The sequence below is a fragment of the Buteo buteo genome, chromosome 6, assembly GCF_964188355.1.
Source record: "Buteo buteo chromosome 6, bButBut1.hap1.1, whole genome shotgun sequence".
Taxonomy (NCBI): Eukaryota; Metazoa; Chordata; class Aves; order Accipitriformes; family Accipitridae; genus Buteo; species Buteo buteo.
In genome coordinates this window covers 42,210,936-42,231,380 of record NC_134176.1, presented here as the reverse complement: position 1 = coordinate 42,231,380, position 20,445 = coordinate 42,210,936, and the positions used below count along the sequence as shown (strand labels likewise).

General features: G+C 43.8%; 1 protein-coding gene across 10 annotated transcripts in view; it reads left to right on the top strand.

The window, feature by feature from the left end:
• The window catches only part of MGA (MAX dimerization protein MGA), a 65,931-nt gene extending 51,712 nt beyond the window's left edge, over positions 1-14,219 (top strand). For 4 of the 10 annotated variants that reach the window (XM_075030683.1, XM_075030687.1, XM_075030686.1 and 1 more), the window contains exons 19-25: positions 1,188-1,239; positions 2,941-3,126; positions 3,834-3,945; positions 5,516-5,749; positions 6,770-6,946; positions 7,373-7,525; positions 8,561-14,219. In XM_075030683.1, coding sequence (XP_074886784.1) covers positions 1,188-1,239; positions 2,941-3,126; positions 3,834-3,945; positions 5,516-5,749; positions 6,770-6,946; positions 7,373-7,525; positions 8,561-9,861 — 2,215 coding nt within the window. In that variant the 3' untranslated portion in view covers positions 9,862-14,219. Of the gene's footprint in view, positions 1-1,187; positions 1,240-2,940; positions 3,128-3,833; positions 3,946-5,515; positions 5,750-6,769; positions 6,947-7,372; positions 7,526-8,560 lie in introns of those variants that run through there. The other 6 variants (XM_075030684.1, XM_075030690.1, XM_075030689.1 and 3 more) reach the window with 6 other exon arrangements.
• The last annotated feature ends 6,226 nt before the right edge of the window (positions 14,220-20,445 follow it).

The following is a 20,445-nucleotide window of genomic DNA, read 5'->3' as shown; positions in this document are numbered from 1 at the left end:
TTTCCCCCTCCCCTCTAATTAATTTGTTCATGGGGATGTGTGTCTTGTAATGTAAAATTATTATGAGTGAATTGCCTCTCTTCCTGCAAACTGAATATCAGCAGGGTCATCTTTGTTTTAAATATGATTTTGCAAGCTTTGTTTATTCTTGCTGGTGGACTTGTTATTTTTAGGCAGGAGCAGTCATTGGCTTAATCCCTGATCCTGTAAATGCATGTTTCGTCTTTGGGACCATTGCCCCAGCAAAGAAAGTATTTTCTTATTTACATATAGTCTGCCATGGTTGGATAGCTTGGCTTTTCTTTCTTTTTTTTCCTTTTTCTTTTCTGTTTTTTTTTGTTTGTTTTTGTTATTGTTGTTGCCCTTGCATTTATAATGACAAAATGCAAAGTAAAAACATGGCTTACTTGAGGTATGTAAAGGTGGTCATGGCTATTTCTCAGCTGCACCAAACAAAAGAATGGGGAATGTTGCATCCTTAGTTCTTTTGGTTTGAAGAATTATTTTGTGGAAACTAAAAAATCTGTTTGGTGATATTATATACCTCCCAGATAGTGGGGTTTTTTTGTTGTTGTTTTTTTTTTTCCCCTTCAAAGATACAGCTCAACTTTTATTCTTAGATGGTGACTTTGCTATAAACTGTGAAGATCTTTCGGTGAGAGAGAAAAACAGATGTCATGTTTTGTAAAAAATAATTCTTTAAAATGTGTATTGTTCTTTGTTTTCTTGACGCTCCTGAGATATGAGGAAGCTGTTAATTTATATTAGGATAGTAATAAATGTGAGGATTTTGCTTGGTTGTTCCTGGTGGGGGAGGGATTGCTCTGTATTGAATCTGTGTTTTTTAAAAAAAGAACCAAAACATGACAGAAAAAAATACTTTCTGTAGCTAACAGTCAGAGGCTGAATTTATTCTCTTTGGCATATAGTGAAATAGTTTGTCTTTTGCACTATGGGTTAATTTTACAGCATTCAGAACAGCTCAATTTTTTCCAGGATGATGGCATTGGAGATAGAGTTCACTTTCTTGAGAAAGCTCAACAGTGTCCTACTTTCATGTAGTTATAGAAGGAAGAGTTAATTTCAGGGGATAAAAATGAGCAATTATAGGCTGTTGGAATGTAGTTAATGAGGATAGAGTGCATGAGATGAGTAGTGTTGGGAAAAACTTTTTACCTTTCTTCCAGATACCATGCTCGTAATTCTTCGGATGAAAAATTATCAGACAAACCTACGAAGGTATATGTTTGCTCTCCTCTTTCCTTTTGGTATCACACCTCCATTTTAAAGATAAACTTTCATCTCAAGTGCAACTCTTAACGCGATTTATCTACCTTCCATATATTTATGCTTAAATGCAAGAAACCAGATGTGTATGTGGGGGGAAGGGGCTTAGTCAAAATCTCATTAAAGAAAAAGGACTGCTACTGGCATTGGTGGGTTTCAGATTCAGCTTTATGTACCGGAGGAATATCTGCCTCTTATTTATTAGTACATTTGCCTAGGTTTTGTGTTCTTGGCATAAATAATTTTTACAGCACACATACAATAATTAACAACTGAGAAATGTTTTCATGTGTCAAAGAAGACAGTGTGTAGGATTATATAGGCACAGCACTGGGCGAAGGATTTCTGAAAACAATAGTTTAAAGAATACGTATTTAGGCAAGTTAAAGATAATGCAGAATCCTTTCAAACCAAAACTCATTGCAATCCTTCTGAAGCTTGTGCTGTATTTTAGGGTGGCTTTGAAGCCAGTTTCACTAACCGTCCATGATAACTACCTGTGGTGTACTTTGATGTCAGATGTAGAGCTACCTGCTGGGGTGGGGTGGGGCTTTGAGGTGGGGTGTGAGCCTGGTGAATATCTTATACATTAGAGCAGACTGGTATGCGTGCTTTTGCTTGAGATGGAGATGGGTTCCAGGATGCTCTGCCTGCTTCGCCTTCTCCATGCATTCTTCTCTCTGCCCTTGAAGTTACGGCATGAGGCCCTTCCTTGAAAGGAACCTAATGCCCAACCCAAGAGCAGATGCAGTTGCAGCCTTACTGTGCTCAGTCTGCCTACGAGGGCAAAAACGGATGTCAAGAGCCAGGTTTCGGGAGACAGTCTTCAGATTCCTCCTAAGGCCAGCAGGCTCAGAAATAGCGTCACTGGATCTGAGGAGTCTTTCCACTGATTCACTGGGGTTTGGAGCAGACCTGAAATGATGTAAAAACCACGTTAATACTACTTTTTAAGTATTACTTCATCATGAAATAAATAGCATAATTGTACAAATCCTGTAGGAGTAATGATGAAATAACAAACTTTCAAATCTGTAGAGATTAGTAATTATGCTTATTGCCTGTCAACCTTTTTGGAAACTTAAGCAAATTCAAAATCAGAGCCTGTCTCTGATGCTGTTTCTTGGCAGATGTCTGGGGTGATAAGTTTCAATGCCGTCTTTCACATTCTTACCTACAATGTCTCTTGGCCCCAACCCATAGGTACCCATGAAACAAAACAGAAATCAAACTAGTTTAACTCCAGGGAAAAATTCAAGCGTCCTATATTTGATGTGATTGCTTCATTCATTAGTAGACTTTATTGACAAGCAAACAACAAAAAAATTTGGCTCAAACGTGATCTCGCTGTAATCCTGTGGTTTACCTAATTAGCCTTGTATTGCAAAAAAAAAAAGCTTATGAATAGAAGGGACTGCTCATGATCTTCTCCTTTAAGGTTGATATGATTATGTTGGTCATTTCTTGTTGGTCAGCATTTCATGCTTATTGCGTGTGCTTCTGACACTGAACTTTCATGAAGACATAGTAGCAGAATAGCATGACATGAAATCTTCAGGTGTCTGTAGAAACCTTGTAAATCAGGCATGCCTTTGAACATTGCCATTACATTACCTTTTTTATTTAAACTAGTCAATACGGTTACTTCTCCAGCAGAAACGTCAATTCCGGAACAGAAAGCTGAAGACTGAGGCAGAAGCCTTTGCTCATTACCGCCAGACACACACAGCAAATGAACGCCGGCGACGTAATGAAATGAGAGATCTCTTTGAAAAGTTGAAGAGAACTCTGGGGTTACACAACCTTCCCAAGGTCTCCAAATCCTACATTCTCAAGCAAGTAAGTATTTTGAAACTTAAGTGAGGAGAATAATTTAATCTGGACAGAGTAATTAAGCTAGTATGAACTCTTTTGAGTGAGTCCCAGTGATACTGTGAATAGAGAACTTCTGTTAACCTTTACAGGACTTTCTAGAATAAAACAATATCGGAACGAATCTGTACGCCTAAAGCTTAATCTTGGTGACACAGATGCATGTTTTCAGATTAGCCCTCTCCTTGTTGTATTCTTTGTGAATTTAACCATGGAAGGTTATGTGTTAATTCCTTAGTGGTTTACTGTGTACATCAGGCAATTTGAAATACATTGACGATTGACTTCTTTTAATGTATGGGAAGACAGCATCTCATTAAGTAGTGTACTGACATTAAAAACTTAATTGTAAAGATGTAAATGACAGGAAACAAAACATAAGTTGTAGATACATAATTATGCTTATCAGCTGTACCTTGAAATTGTGGGATAAAAGTTGGGGTTTTTCTTTAAAATAGCTGCACTTTGGAGGAAGGACGAATGAGATGTTTATCACTTTACAGCTTGCATTTAGGAAAAGCTGGCATTACATGGTACTGCACATGCTTTCTCTGAGTTCTAGTTTCTCAAGATGATGAAGATGTCTAAATTCTGTAAAGGTTTCTGGGAGGGAAGATTATTTTATTATTTTGTGTATCATTTGTTTATAAATCAGTTCCCTGACACTTTTCTAGGCCTATGAAGAAATCCAAGGATTGACTGATCAGGCAGATAAACTTATTGGACAGAAGAACTTACTGACACGCAAACAAGATGTTTTGATTCGAAAAGTATCCACGCTTTCAGGTGAGACTGTTCTTGGGTATGGACTAGTTGGAATAATGAAAGAAAAGGCTTTTAAGAATGGGAGTGTAGTAATCCTCTTTGGATCCAGGTGAGTCAGTAGTTCACATAAAAATTAGACTCTTGATGCCAAACAAAGACCTGCTAAGCTCTGACTCAGTGATACACTCATCATGCTGATAAGAACTGCTTTTGTTTTCCTTTATGCCTAAAGGAAGTGTAGAATGATCTCTGTGCTGCAAGCCACATAGGCTTGGGTTCGTGTGCATTGGGTATGCTTTAGTGGGGGGGAAGTCACTTCATTCTGTTGTTGGTCACTTCTGAAAAGGCTTTTCTGCTTAGTGCTTCACAAGTCTACACAGCTGTCTTTGATCAATACCAAAACCTGTGACTCCTTTGGTCAACTTTGCAAATAACTATCCTTGTAGTGCTTTTCTGAGAACTAGTGTCTAGAAGAAGGCAGCTCTGTCCATAGAACAAAATTTCAGTATATGCTTAGCTGCTACTCATCTAGGCATTTCAAGACAAAAACTGTGTTGTATTTATTGTGTCTTTCTGTCTTATTTGGAGGTGTAGGAAAGCTGTGACACATATTCAGCCAATGCCAAAATGTGTGTGAATAAACAAAACATTAAATTATTCTTGTAATCTTCTTACTGTCTGGGAATAAAAACAGGAGACTACCTGTAAAGTAGAAATGAAGGATACTTAAATCTTGTGTATTTATGTCAATCAGGTCATGTATATTTGAGGTACTTGGTAAAAAAAAAAAAAATTAAAACTAAAAAGTGTTTTAGTGAACCCTCATCTTAATCCAGAAACGTATGATGGGATTTTGGGGCAGGGAATGAAAGCAAATAACTTCACTAAGTAGTTTTCTGATCATTTGCATTCCTAGTGAAGTACCTCAAAACTGATGAGGAAAAAATCCTCTCTCAGGAGAGTTAGTTAAATATAGACTGAATTAAAGATAGACCATGATGTTAGAACATAAATACTAAGCAGGAAACAAGCCAGTATAGTTATTTCAACTTTGATCATATTAAACTGTGTGCATCTGCAGAAAACAAATTATTTGTAAAATCTTCATGTTTGTTCAAGGTTACAATTTTCATGTCAATGGTAAACTCTATGTGAGTTTACATCTAAATGTTGTGTGAGTAACAGGGTCCATTAGTCCAAGAAATTTCATACCAGGTAAGGGTAACATTTTGTCTGGTAGTCATACCTTTATCATTAGGAGGTGTGAGGTTTTTTTCACAGCTGTGGATATTTTCAGATGGTACTTGTTTAGCAAGAACGTAGTGCTTGTCCAAGCTGATTTCTGCTCATCAAACTTGCAGATAAATTCTAAAATGAATGGTTGTTTCTGAAGGAAAAAAAAACAAACTTGGAATAAATAGGTAATGACTTCTCTGTTATTAAGAACGCTATTTACTTGGTGGGGGTGGTGGTTATCTATTGTATAGTAGTTTGAATGGTGTCAGCTTAATAGATTTTTAGTTCTGTCTTCAGCTTTTTAGTTTTGTAAAGAGTTTAAAGATAGGTTGACTCTCTGATAATTTTTCTGTAGGGAAGACAGAAGAGGTTGTCCTGAAGAAGCTAGAATATATTTATGCCAAACAAAAAGCAGTAGAAGCACAAAAAAAAAAGAAACAACCTGAGCCAGAGGAATCTGTTGTAACCTCAACTGCTAGCACACAGCAAGAAGGATCTTCTGCTCCTTCCAGAGAGCCGGCCCAAATGACTATGACAAATAGAAGAGGGAAGCCATTGATACTTGCCAGAAAAGGAGTCCGTGCCACAGGTGGGCTAAAAGCGATAAACATTTCGCATAAAGGGGAGACAGACATTGAAGCAGCACCCCATGGGAAGTGTCCATCCAATAGGTGTAGAAACCATTTGTTTTCAGTAAGGATGAGACCAGCACTACCAAGGTCTTCAGATGAACATGACTTTTGAGTTTCAGAATGATGGGAGGTAAATTCCTATTAAGTTGTCCTTTGGTCTCATGGAGTTTCATTGCAATCCTGCAGTAATTTCTGAGAGTCAAAGGTGGTGGTTCTGCTGCTGCTGACTCAAAACCTGAAGCTCAACCCCCGGAATACTGGAGTTGCTAGAACAGATTCAGTTTTTAAAACATCCCTCCCCAAACAAGCTAGCTCTCAAGGGGGTATAAGACTTGTTCTTAAATTAAATGACAGACTTGTCAGACACTTGAGAATTTCTTTGGAGCTGAGCACTTACGGAGAAGTATTAGGCATTTATGGAGACTTCCACACCATAAATATAGGAAGGAACAAAAGAATGGCAGAAATCCAAACTTCCACGGTAGCACCACTATAATACTCTGTAGGGATCTGGTGATATTTCTTATTTTGGTAATAATAAATAGACCTTACTTGAAGTGGTTTTGGGCTTTTATAAACAACCTATCATTCTGCTTTCCCAAGCCTCATTTTTGTCCAGTCCTGGGGAAGTTTGGCATCAGAATTGATGTAGTGAGAGAACTTCCTTTCTTTCTTTGGACTGAACAAATCTCCTTTGTACTTTCAGCAAGACTGCTCTGATATGTCATCAGGATGCCGTTCTGGAGAGCTAGGGTTGTTACACTGCACAAAGAGATAGTACAGACTGGCTCTAGCTGTGTAGTTGAGATTCCTGGAGCCTGCATAGCTCCTGTAGCAGCTTTCTAATCTAGGGTTTGTAAACCTTCTAGTTGGAGTTCCTTGCACAACTGTACTTAACCCTGGATTGCAGGATATCATTTGCTATCAGGGGTGCCATGCCAGAATAAATTACTGATTTATATATTTCTTTTTTACAGAGGATACCTCATCCTCTCTTACACTAACTGCTGCAAGCCTAGTGATGACTCCACAGGGGCAAGTGCTTACATTGAAGAGCCCACTGGTACCAGGGCAGGTAGCAGCTGTTCCTTCCACACTGTTGCAAGCTGAATTAAAGCCTCGAGCTGTCAGTACTGCCATGACAGCACAGCCAGGTATGATCATGTGAGAACATGTTAATGAAAATCAGTATAATGCTGTTCATAGATGTGCATAGCATTTTTCAAAGTAACGTGTTATTTAATTTCTCCTTTAATTTTTCGGGGTTTTTTTACAACGTAACTGACTGAGGTAGAACCTGACTCTGATAAGAGAGATTTGATATAATTAACTCAAAACTATCAGTTTATCAACAGTTAAGTAAAATCTGTTAAATTTTTGCTATTCCCAAATTAGGGAAACATAGGGAAGATTTCTTAATCACCTAACCAATCTATATTTCTATTTTTTACCACTTTCAGAATGGTATTACAGTGTAAAGTCTTGACTAGAAGTACAAGGCTCTTATCTTCCAGGCTTAACTGACTATCTGAAAGACTCTTGTTTCCACCTGACCCTCCCTTCCCCTTTTCTTGCGTAAGGTATTGCTTCTGTGATGATTCAGCTGCCAGGATCAACAGTTCCTGTCCAAGTAAAAGGAATCCTTACTAACTCTGCCATTCCCATTACACTGTCAACTGTTGCTGGAAACCCAGTGCCCTCAACAGTAGTATCAGCTACAGAGCCCCGTTCAGGTAGGCTCTGTTTTTTATGGATCTTTTTGCTTGCATGCAAAGCATATCCTTGCAAAAATGAAGGTAAATTGTTTTCTCTCTGGGAAGTAATGATAGGTATTATTGTCTGGGTATTCAAAGAAAATCATTATTAAATGTTCTGAACAGTTTAGAGGGGCCTCTAGGGGATTGTAGATGAGAGCTTTTTAACTTTCCATCACCTCACTGAGCCTCTTTGCCCTCAGCAAAATCAGAGTAAGTGGGAACTGGAGTGTGTCTGTGGTGTAGTGCATCCTACTGGGGAAGCTGCAGTGCAAAGTGGTGGTGGGGCTGTTGAAGATCTTTGCCTGTTACGTCCAGGCTCTTACCGCGGCACAGCCCTTTCCCATAACCCTGCCAGCTCTGCTGCTGGTTGGAGAGATGTTTTTCAAGACTGAGTACTGTACATTGGGCCGAGGCATGGGGTGGTTCCTGCCAATAGTCTGCTGCTTGCTGTCTGTTGTGTTAAAAGCAAGCCACTCACTTTCTGCTTCGTTGTTGTCATTTGGTCATAATGAAAAAGTAAAGTTCACTTCAGGTTTGGGGCTGGGAAAAATCTGAGTGCTATAAATAGGAAACTGCTTGGAGGCAAAAAGTAATCGCTCAGTCCCTGAAATGCCTCTGTCTGTTGTGCACAAAACCAGTATTGCAAACTGTGAGCATAGAAGTAAAGCATGAAAAAACAGTAAGAGAGAAAATTGTCATTCTATTTTCCTTGTGCATCACCATCAGAATTGTAAGCATTACAATTACTTACATTTGTGCCAGCCTGCTAAAGGAGGGGACTGGGTAAGTGGTTTCTGGGATAATAGATGTGAAGCTTGCTCTTGTTCTGCAAGTTGAAAGTTAAGCTATTAGTGTTTTAAGGCTTCACTTGACCAAAACCATGTAAGCAGTTTAAATTGTAAATAGCAGCTTACTTGAGGAAGACCTGAAAGTGAGCAAATTATATTTAATTAGGAATTACCTTGCAGTTAGCATGGATCCTGATGGATGCTGCTTTGTTTGGTTTTGCAGAAAGCGAAGATTCATTCATGATGCCAAAGATTGTTAATGTAACATCACTGGCTGCTGAGGGAAGCATGAGTCTAAACCTGAACAGAAACAAAAATTCTAATGTAACAACAGCTGCAGGTACTCAGGCTTCTGAGAAATCCTTGGTTGTAGCACCCCTTGAAAGTAGGAAGAGCGATAGCATCCTTTCAGAAGAAAAAGCCAAACCATGTCCTGGAGACAGTGGCGGAGATGGAAGAAACACCACAGGTCCCACAAAAGTTTTCTTTGAAAATAAAGATGGCTTTTCGCAGCTCCGGAACGTATCATGTACAAAGGAACCTCCAGAGTCCTTTAGCAAAAAGCTGTGCATGGGTGAGTTTGTAGGAAGCCAAGCCAGGAGGAAAGACGGTGATCCTGCAGGGGAAAGATTAAAATCTAAAGAATTGCCATTCCGCAAGCTGCAGATCAAAGATTCCAGGATAGAAATGGAATTGAGGAAAGTAGCGTCTGCAATGGAGGAAGCAGAACTGGATGCAAGTGAGTTACTGAGCAGCATTGAGGAGAGCGATGACACTGATGAAACCCTCACTTCACTGCTCAATGAGATTGCCTTCCTCAATCAGCAATTGAACGATGATGCTTCAGCTATGTCAGAACTACCCAGCACTCTCAACTCAGATTTCTCTCGTGAAGATGCAGAAGCTCGTCGGGGAACAGCCAGTGATCTCGCCGCTGCAGATGGGTCTTCCTTCCAGTTTGGCCATTTGGGAGGCAGTTTTAAGGACCTTTCTGAAGTTCGAGGAGGGGGTGGCTCTATAAGCCCTCTCCTGCTGCACCTGGAAGATGATGACCTTACTGATGGGGACAAGAACTCTGGCGAGCCTTCATCAGAAGCAGATGTTTTAAAGATAGTAATAGGTGCCGAAATGAAGGATCCACTTCCCAATCTGTCTGGAACCAGTGGTGGGAATGGCAAAACTGTAACAACCTTGGCAGAGACCACTAATGTGACTCCACCAATTTTGCAGATGAAAACTAATCCAGAAGCTAGTAATGTGGACACTTTGTGGAGGCCCATGCCCAAGCTGGCACCACTTGGCTTAAAAGTGGCAAGTCTGCCGGTGGACTCGGAAGGGCAGAGTAATAAAGTGATGCCCTTATTGGCACCTGTAGTTGCAAAACTGGCACCCAGTGGGGTAAAAACTTCATTACCTGCAACTGTTCAAGAAGGACAGGATAACAAAGTGATGCCCACTTTAGCACCTGTGGTTACGAAATTGAATACTACTGGGACCTTGCCTTCAAATTCAGCAGGCAAATAAATGCATATTTTTTTTATCAGAGACTGGAATGGAGATCTGGAGCAGTATGAACCAGCGTCAGAGTTCGGCAACCTCCCTTGTCTGCAACATTCGTTTTCTGTATGGCATCAGCACTCTGTTCATCTGAGGGCAGGCCCCAAATTGAGAAATAAGTGCTACGAAACTTTAAGCATGTTGAGATATTTTTACCTCACTGTTGTATTCTGGGTATTCTCCTTCCCTTTCACAAAACAAGGAAGATGATCTATAACCATTGCTGGGCACATGGTATCCTTCCAAAATTGGGTCCTTCACAGAAATAGTTTGTCAAAGGACTGAGAAACCTAGGCTATTGAAAGAGATTTCTTCCCCCCACCCACGACACACCACCACCACCCCCAGTAGGGAGAGAGCTGTCTTGTTGGGGGGAAAAAAATCTAGATTGCTTGTTTTTGTACCGGGCAAATTACCTATGCAGAAATGGGATTGTTCACATTTGCTGGTTTTAATGTTTGCAGAATATGATGAATGTGCAGAAATGAGATTGCGGTTACTCTTAAACTTGTTACCTAGAGCAGCTGAAAGGAAATCTGAGACTGCGCAGAGGGCTGAAGTGAAAAGTTTTTGTTCTTTGGTGCTAGATAGTTCTCTGGCAGAGACTCTTTTTAGGAGCTTATGCACAGAAGATTTTAATAAACATCTATAACTCTCAATACCTGGGGAAGAAAATTATATTTCCCAGTGTAATTAGAAGTAGGACAGTATGTTAATTTCAATAAAACTACTAAAAATACCCCCTCACTTTTGCCTCCTGCCCCTATACAAATACTCCCTCCTTTGATGCTTAGGGCATCTGGAAGGAAATTTACAGAGAGTAGAAGGAAGTTTGGGCACGCTATTGCTACGTCTTTAAATACATTGCTGAAGTAGCTTGAGTGTTTTCCCAGTTCTTGTTTTCTTTCCTCTTGTCATTCTTCAAGATGTATTTGGTGGCTAGGAATGTTAATAGGAAGTGTTGCTTCATAAAAACTACAGAACGCTTTCAGGACTGTTGTAGCCTAGCATAAATGAGCGAGGTGTATATGTGAATGTGTATATGAAAATATGTGTATATCTTTCCAAACCTTCAACTTCTTTCTAAATTCAGGAAAGGTACTCAGAGGTTTCTCACTGCATTTGCACAAGCTGTGTATAGCAAAAAAAGTCAACAAAAATGCTCATTACCAGGGAAATAGGGCAGTATTGAATCACAAGATGTATTTTTTATTCTTCTCTGCCACTGCTTACTCAATAACCTGTAGATACTCTTCGCTGTTCAGCTGTTGGATGTGAAGGGCCTACAGAGACTGTAAAGATATTTATATTTTTGTACACAATTTTTGTTTTCATAGTTTTCCTGACAAATGAAATTTTCAGCCTAGGAGAGATGATTTGTTAATGAGTGTATACACAATCTTTTCCTATCAAGTTTGTAAATATGAGTTACGGTGCGCTTGAGGGGCTTCTTAACTGCTCCAGAAAGATAAAAAATGTTGCCAGGAAAATGATACAGAATTTGGTGGTGCATTTTGCTTTATGTTTAGGAATGTAATCCCCTGTCTTACTGTTCCAGTAACAGCAGCTGGGATTTCCCCCCGCCCCAAAATTCCCCATCTTTGGTGATGCAGTAATGCAGGAATTTGATCTTTCCAGCACTGAGGTTGTGCAGGTGTCGAGAGTGATGTTCTTCCACAGTTAGGGAGCAGTGTTTATACACAGCACAACCGTACGCCCTGTTCAGTAAGCTGCATCTTCTGGATCTGCGTCTAGGTTAGATCCACCATGGGATACACGTACCTTGGGTGTTTCCTTGTCTTTTTTATGATTTTATATTATGCTGCAGAGGAGAGAAACCCTTCAAGCTTGGTATGTGTAAAGTTACTCCAGAGCCTACATAAAAAAGGTTCTTCATCTGGCCATTCTAAATGGTGTGTTTTAAAGCAGTTACCTATAACTCTTTATTGCCTTTTGCATATTTACTATTTAATATTTGATACAAGTCCTGTATTAGTGATTTGGAAAAGAGAGTATAGGTCAGAATGAGAGTCATGCAGGGTCTTACAGTAGTCACTGAATGCCTTAGAAAAGGGAATTTACAGTATGAATAAGTATTTAGGCATAGGTTGCTTATTTAAATCAGTGGAAATCTGGAGTAACTAAAGTAGTTTAGCAGCACTACATCAGACTTAAATTTATTTACCTGGGAATCTGGTTCTGAGCATTTCTAACAGCCTGAAGTTGCTTATTTTTTTACCTATGGCAGTTTGTTTTGCCAATAGATTTCATTCCTCCTATGTGTGAACCAGCAACCAGAACTGTGCTGCGATTCCTTTCAAACTCATCACTGACCTTTCTTTCTGCACCCCATCCTTTCATGGTTCCAAATGGCTAATTTTAATTGCAGAATTGTGTGAGAATCATATCTGAATACTTTTTAAAAGTATGTGTGCTTTGCACACTTCTGTGGGACAGAGAAAGCTGTAACATGAAAACCATTCAAATATTATCTAAAATAAATGCTGTACTTTTGAGGATGTTTTGTCCATTATCAAGGTAATGGAAAATGCCTGGATGTATTTACTGTTTGGCACTGGGCAGTAAGAAATTTTACTGCAATAAAAATGTACTGTGTAAAGATGACAGCAAAAATTTTTGGTTCCTGAACACGATTACTAAATTAACTAAGAACAGACCCCAAATTTGGCTGCAAAAAGCGGTAGTTGGTGCGGTTCCAAGAAGGATCTATGATGGGTTCTACCAGGCAACAAAGCATGTTTGAAATGCTCTTAGATTTTGCTCTCCTTGTTCCACCGTCTCATGTCTGCAGCTTAGTATTTTGCTATGAATTTAAATGCTGACTCTTCTTTTTTTTTTTTTTTCGCTCTTCCCTCAAGCTCCCATTGGTTTGGAACAAACCTTTTAAAAATGATATATGCTGTCTTTTGAGGCAATAATGAAAGAATATGACATGTAATGAAAAGATTTTAGAGTTGGGAGAACAAAGGAAGCCCCTGCAAGGCGCACGTTCTTACTAGACCAAGAGACCTGGAGATTTTGGTTTTTTACACATCTGTAAATAGACTGGAATGTTTTTAAGAATATAATGAAATGTCAGATTTAGCTTTTTTCCTTTTATATATTAAAATATATCTTTCCCTCTTTTCTGCTTTTGAAAAATTGATATTTTTGTAGAAATCTAACAGTACAGGACTCTTAACTGTATGTGAGGGACAAAGTGTAAAACTAAAATAAACCAATTGAGGTCGACTAGAAACTGGCTTTGAAAGTTTATTACAGGGAGGGAGAGGGAGCAGAAATGACGTGGTGGCGTGCTGTTGGTGACAGGTAGCATTGGACCTGAGCAGATGACACACACATATGCTCTGGGGCAGAAGTTTTGGCAACGCAAACATCTGGGTTTTGGTTCAAGTAGTTGGACAACTCAGAGGAGATTTCTCTCTTTAGTCTTGAGCACTATGCAGGAAATGTCATTGGTTGTAAAAAGGGATTTTGACTTGATAAATGCAGAAAAGCTACTGAAGGGGCTTTATTTTCACCAATCACATCTGAAGCAGGAAGCCAACGGTGTTAAGATTTAATCATGGCGCAAAAAGGAAAAAAACCACCAAGAGTTGAAGATAAAGTCCACATAAAATCACTCCCCAGTCTCCCTTCCCCAACCCCAAACTTAGATTAATCCTTTGTATCTGTTTCCTTTAGAGAAGTTGTACAACACAGCTGTCTTTATGGGAACAAGTTGGAAGATCTGTCTCCAAGTGAAGTGTCAGAGGAGATGCTTTTTCAGAAGAAATAGATAAAATGCCTGTAACAAGTGACCGTCTATTGCTTCCATATCCATTAAATGGAAGATAACACACTTGCTAAATGGTTTTTGTCTTGTTTTTTGTTTTGTTTTGTTTTTTAATAGTAAACATCTACAAATAAGCATGTTTGACTTACAGACCTGAGACAAGAAAATACAACGAAGAGAACAATTATGCATGAGGGTAAGTGATGGACTGGAGAAGAGATGTCGCAGAATTTTTTTATTTTTTTTTTTTTTAAGGGAAGATCAGCTCTCACAGGAGAGAATCAATAAAAATGGTGGGTGATACAGTCAGGGTAATGTATTTCTGAAAACTTCTGATGAAACCCTTCAGCAAGGCCACATCCCATTACTCCTTATTTTAAGGAGTAAAGTTCCTTCTTGGAATAGAAAGGAACATAAGCGTAAGGTATATCCAGTCAGGCTTGCAATGGAAAGAACCTATCAATAGAGTCCCGTGATGGTCTGTGCTGGGGACGTACATTTTCCAGCGTGTTCATTGTGTTCTTGGAAACACAGATGATGGTACAAATAAGCTCAGTTGACTAGTGGACTGTGAAAAGTTGCAGGGAGCCTTTGCAATAACTGATTTAAGTCCATGAATGCAGCCCAAAAATGTGCAGAGGACCAGTTTGTCCATAAATGGCAACAAATGGAATCTAAATTAATTACTGACATTTGGGATTGTATTGAGTTTGTGTAGCAAGGTTTTGGTAGTGGGGGAGGCTACAGGGGTGGCTTCCGTGAGAAGCTGCTGGAAGCTTCCCCTATGTCCAACAGAGCCAATGCCAGCCGGCTCCAAGATGGATCCGCCTCTGGCCCAGGCAGAGCCCATCAGCGATGGTGGTGGCGCCTCTGGGAGAACAGATTTAAGAAGGGGGAAAAAGATGCTGCAGCACAGAAAATTCAGCCAGAGAGAGGAGTGAGAAGATGTGAGAGAAACAATCCTGCAGACCCCCAGGTCAGTGAAGGAGGAGGGGGAGGAGGTGCTCCAGGCGTTGGAGCAGAGATTCCCCTGCAGCCCGCGGGGAAGACCATGGTGAGGCAGGCTGTCCCCCTGCAGCCCAGGGAGGTCCACGGTGGAGCAGATCTCCACCTGCAGCCTGGGGAAGACCCCATACTGGAGCAGGTGGGTTCCCGAAGGAGGCTGTGACCCCGTGGGAACCCCACGCTGGAGCAAGCTCCTGGCAGGATCTGTGGAGAGAGGAGCCCACGGAGCAGGTTTTCTGGCAGGACTTCATGGAGGACTGTCTCCCATGGGAGGGACCCCACGCTGGAGCAGGGGAAGAGTGAGGAGTCCTGCCCCTGAGGAGGAAGGAGCGGCAGAGACAAAGTGTGAGGAACTGATCCCAACCCCCATTCCCTGTCCCTCTGTGCTGCTGGGGTGGGAGGATTTAAGTTAATTTTCCCGAAGTCCAGTCTGTTTTGCCTGCGATGGTAACTGGTGAGTGATCTCTCCCTGTCCTTACCATGACCTATGAGCCTTTCATTATATTTACTCTCCCCTGTCCAGCTGAGGAGGGGGAGTGATTGAGCAGCTTTGGTGGGCATCTGGTGTCCAGCCAGGGTCAACCCACCACAGGGATCATGGTAGTGGAGGAATTGTGGCACTATCTGTGATCATTTAAGCTCTGTGCATCATTTATTTGTCCTTTTAACTGCTGCTACAGCTCAAGAGGGTGTCGTTATACCACTGTATACTCGGTTATTTCTGTGCATTTGAATCTTGTGTTGCCTCAGCTGGCACCGTTGTTTGTCTGTCTTGGGACTCTTGGGAGTTGGAGGCCCATGACAGGTGATGGCTCTTTTGAAGGTCCCCCCTCTTCTACCCCTAGAAAGACTTGGAGTCTCCACTTGTCTAGTAGTCTTTTCTGACAAAGCGGAAAGCAGCATCCCGTCCTTCTCTCCAGCCACCTGGGCCTCGCAGCCTGTGCAGCATGTGAAGCAACTGGAAAGCCCTTTGCTCCAGGTTTGCAGCCGCGCAACCTCCAGCATGCTCGTCAGCACGAGCGTGTCCCTAGACCAGCGAGGCCTCCGGGACCTGTGGTTATGTCCATCAGTAATCCACTTACGCATCCACCCCACCTGCCCGGAGCGTCTGACCCGCATTAGTGCGTATGTGAACGCCCCTACCTGCCCCCATTTCAGCTCTAACAGCCCCTTGCTGGTAGCAGGATTCCTGTGATACAAAGCACAAGCTAAGACCTCGCCTTGCTTTAACGATGTTCACTGACCTGGTTCAGCTTGCTCTCGTGAGGGTTCCCTGGTTTTTGTAGGACTGTTTCCCTGTTTTTCGTAGAACTGTCTGCGTACGGGACTGGTTCCTCGAGGTTACAGCTGCTGGCCCTGGCTCCGGTGGAAAGCAGATGCTGGAAATCAAAGCTGAGCGACTCGAACCCGGAGGCGACTTTCTAACAAGCTGTCTTTGCAGCCTGCCTTCCTCCGCTCTCGCTCCCGCCATGAGGGTGGCAGCCAGCCGGACCAGGATCCCTGCCCGTGTGAGATGTGGACGTGAAGGGGGGGGTGTATCGACACCGCCCCGGCGAAGTGGGGGTCAGTAAGGGGCAGCCGTGCCCGCAGTCAGGGGGTACGTGGGTGTAAGCGGGAGGGCTGCGGTGCTGCAAGAGCGGGGTTCGCTCTCTCCTGCGCCAGCCCGCTAGGACTAGCTCTGAAGAGGAGCAGACGGGCTTTTTGGCTTTTCTGCGTGGTTTTTGACTTCTTTTCATCTCTCTGGTGGGTGGCGGGGCTCCAGCCTCCCCGCTGGCCTCGGGGCCCCTGTAGTTCCCCCGTCCGACACGAAGGGGTGCCCCTCGCAAGCGCCGCAGCACGCTGTGCCTTGCGGGCTAAAACCAGGCAATTAGATAGCAGCTAAAAAAAGATCCACAAACATAAGCCGTATGCCATTTTTAGTGGCTTTCAGTTGCGATTTAACTCCTTGGAAAACAGCTGTATGAAGCAACTTGCCTGGCTCCTGGGCTCCTCCTGAGCTGTTCCTCTCTGGCCAAACCCAGGGCCCGTTGCAGCAGGGCTGCGGCCATGCGGCGAAAACCACGAGGTGTGCGGCTCGGCCCCTGTTTCTCCAGCGCACAGGGGGGTACGGGCACAAAGCTTTTTGGGCAAGGTCTGCAGGCTGGCGTGGGTCTGCGCAGCTTATGTTAGCAACGGGCTTCGATTGCAGCTGAGGCTCCTGAGCCTTGCAGGGATATAAAATACTTCACACCACTGAGGTGCCGAAGGACCTGGAAAATGGTCTTTGGATCCCTGGGCTTTAGGATCCAGTCATCTGTGATTGTTATTAGAAAAAAATGTAAAATAACCCCCGTGTTATCACCAATCAGTCTAGAAAAAGGGGCCAGAGTTTTTAAACTGCGCTGGATCCATTCTACATAAAAAAAATAAACGGGAGGATGAATGCTTGACAAAAGCTCACTGCTTTCAGGACTGGCACAATGTGTTTTCAGCCCATGGGGACTGGGCAACTGATGACCCCCACCCTTCCCCTGGACCTTCTGCAGCGTGAAAATATGATCGAGACTTGTTTGATTTGTAGCTACTTGCTTGTTCTGATTACACAAGAAGTCCAGTAGCAGGACAGTAACAGCTTTACAGGTGTTTTTAGGACAGCACACCGTTGTTCTTCCGAAGGACTGAGAATGGCTGTTGAAGCAGCACGTGCCGCTGTAGCCTCCAGTTTAACGCTTGGCCAGGATTTCCTGCAGCAGTAAGAGGAGAAGGGTGGGTCTGTGCTGGAGGTGACGGAGTAGTTTGGCAGAAGCAACTGGGGAAGTTGCTGCCAGCTCTTGCACCACCCATCCCTCGCTGCCACCGCGGTGCCCCGTGCGCCAGACCCCCTTGTTGGAGCTGCACAAGCTGCTCTTGTCCTGGGGGGCAGTTGCTCCTCTTTCTCCCCTTCTTCCACCAGTCATTCTGCCTGCTCGGGCCTGGACCTCTGAGTCCCTGTCCTCTGCGTAAGGAAAAGGTGCTCAGACCCTGCTGCTTCCCACACTCTACCCCGGCCTGCCATGATAGACACACTCCAGAGCCTCAAAGCCCAGGCCTGTGGCTACGCTCGCCTTCTGGCTCAAAGTCAACCGCTAAGCAAATTCTGGGTTTTTTCTTCTTCTGAGAGCAAGGCTGAGGCAGCCTTCCAGCATGAAAGCGCTACAGCAGAGCCCTGCTGGTCCCAGTGAGCGGAGCTCCAGTTATCCACTAAGTTGCAAACGGCAGATCCACAGCACCACCCTCCTACGTATTCTGTATCTATCCAGCTTTATCCTGGTTTCCTTCAGGTGCCGCTTATCGTGCCTTATCCTGCAACCAGTAAATGCACATCTGACACCGCTCTGGTCGTGTCTGCGCAGTCAGAGCTCGGCCGGGCAGCAGCGTCGCAGCGAGCCCTCTGCTCCCTTCTGCTTCCCTCCGGCTCTCCCTACCCTCTGCATGACTGAGGGTCTGCCAGTTGTGCTCTTGTATTCACACAATGTCTTCCACCCTGAGGTGTCCTAAAACGACGATAAAATTTTTGAAGGTACCCTGGAATTCCTTGGTGAGTTGCTTTTCTCCTGAAGGAAAAAACCGCAATGGTGACCAGGTGTCTGGTTTCCTTCGGTATCAGATGAAGCTCAGAGCTGTTAGAAGCAGCTAAAGATGCCTCTCGCTGCAGGAGCCGCTTGTTGCTTGTCATGGGTGAAGCTGCGCTGTCCTCAGCCACGAGCCCTTGGCCCTTTCCGCGCGGGGGGCACAGCTCTCAGACAGCTTTCTCCGTCCCTGCCTAAGCCTGAGGCACTGGCAGCACTGAGCTTTGAAAACGTGTTCGTTAACGTTATGCCTTATTTCTGGGACGTGCTGGACCTGGACTTTGCTATAAAACAACATTCCGCAGCTGGAGAAAAACGTGATTCGATAAACCGTTAGTGTCCCTTTGGGACCCGGCTGGAGCCGCGTTTTTGTACGCTCAGCCTTGTAAAGGCAGCAGGGCGCGGACAAGGGCCCTCCTGCCCAGAACGTGCCCCCCAGGCGCAGGGTGAGGGGCAGCTGCCGGCTTGTCCGGGCTTCACTGGGTTTGCAGCATTTTGGAGGCAGCGGTGGGGCCTGCTGACGGCCACTAGACCCTCTCTGAGGGCCTGGGACAAGTTATGGGGCTGGAGAAATTTGGAGGGGCCAAGCTTCAGCGAAGTTCAAACATATGCGAATGTTTCCACGTACCGGATGGGTAACACAGCAGATAGGATTTTCCTGCTCTGGTTATCTTGATAATTTTTTTTTACAGTGTAGATCTGATGTGATCGTGTTATAACTTGTGTTAAGGTGACTGGCTCCAAAAGCATGACAGAAAAAGGAGGTGCTTGCAAATCTTTTGCAACAGTAATGATTAACTCCTGCTCCTCCACCAGTGCTCTCACTTCTAGGTTACAATGACTCTTTGGTTTTAAAAAATGGCTCAAGCAGACTTTCAGCTCCTGATGGCACTTTGCAAAGCTCTAAATTTGCTTCCTCACCTTCTGAATGTCCATGGCAAAAAAAAGACAAAAGTCTTCCTGCAGAATCTCACCCCGCAACTGTTTTGTGGCTCTGACATATGGGGCAATCAACTTGAACCGTGAGGCTTAGTCTCCAGGAAGAAATTTTAATAAATGGCTCCCACCAGGCGAGCTGAACTGATGGCAGCCACAGTGGGAATTGTTTACTACCGTGCTCCAGTGTAGACAAGGCCTCATTGTCTGGCTTTGACGGGGAAAATGTCCAGTTTCATAAACTTTGCTGAGCAAGGGAGAAAATAATTATATTGCAGATCAGCTTACAAGGGGCACATTCATGTTTGAAAGAAAACTTGATTTTTCATAGGGTGAGGAAGAGAGGCACAACTGCCAAAGGGAAAACCCAGCGGCTTTGGTGACCTACTAAAATTGCCTCAAGTCAGAAGTTATTCCTGGCTGAAGGTGGGTCCCAGGGGGCTGGTTCCTTGGCTCTGGCTGGGAGGCAGGCAACGCAAGTGGAAATCGTGCGGGAAACCAAGTGCTCCTCCGCCTCCGGAGCCGCTCCATGCACAGCTGGCACCCGGGTGCGAGGCGGGCAGGGCAGACAGCAGAACTTTCGCCGTGGCCGGACGGAGAGCCGTCGCTGCATCTGCGTCATGCTCGGGCCCCAACGCCCTCGTGTATCCAAGCTCCCCGATGGGCATCTGCCGGGGCAGAGGCTGTGGTGGCAGGCTCGTGTGTCCCCGTCCTCTGCCTGCTGACTCGGGAGCCCAAGGGCTCTTCGGAGCAGGTCCGTGCAGCACCGGGCTCCTCCTGCGAGTCCCGAACCCCTGCGGGCGGCGGGCTCCCCGATGCCGCTCGCCGGGTGGATGACATCGCTGCTGCCTAGAACTTGCCTGTTTTCAACTCCCAATTACTGCAGTTGTGATTTCATTTGCAGTATTTGAGCAAAGCGTTGGCAGCGTTTTGCTTCATGTGTTTTTACTTAGGAGGCTGACAGGGCGAATGTTGAAGGAATATGTTTTACAGCGCTGGGTTGGCTGTGATGAGCCACATGCAGCCGGCCCGGGCTGCTGACTGGCTGCCTTCCCCCCTGCACTGGGAGTATTAGCTGAAGCCATTTTGGTTGTCTCCCCAAGGGGGAGGATGTAATTATCTTCTTTTTGCAAGATTGCATGTAATTTTCTCCTCTCCTTCTTAAAAAAAAAACACCCTGAAACAGAAGCAGAAATGAACTGTGTAACAAGCTGATAACCTATTAAT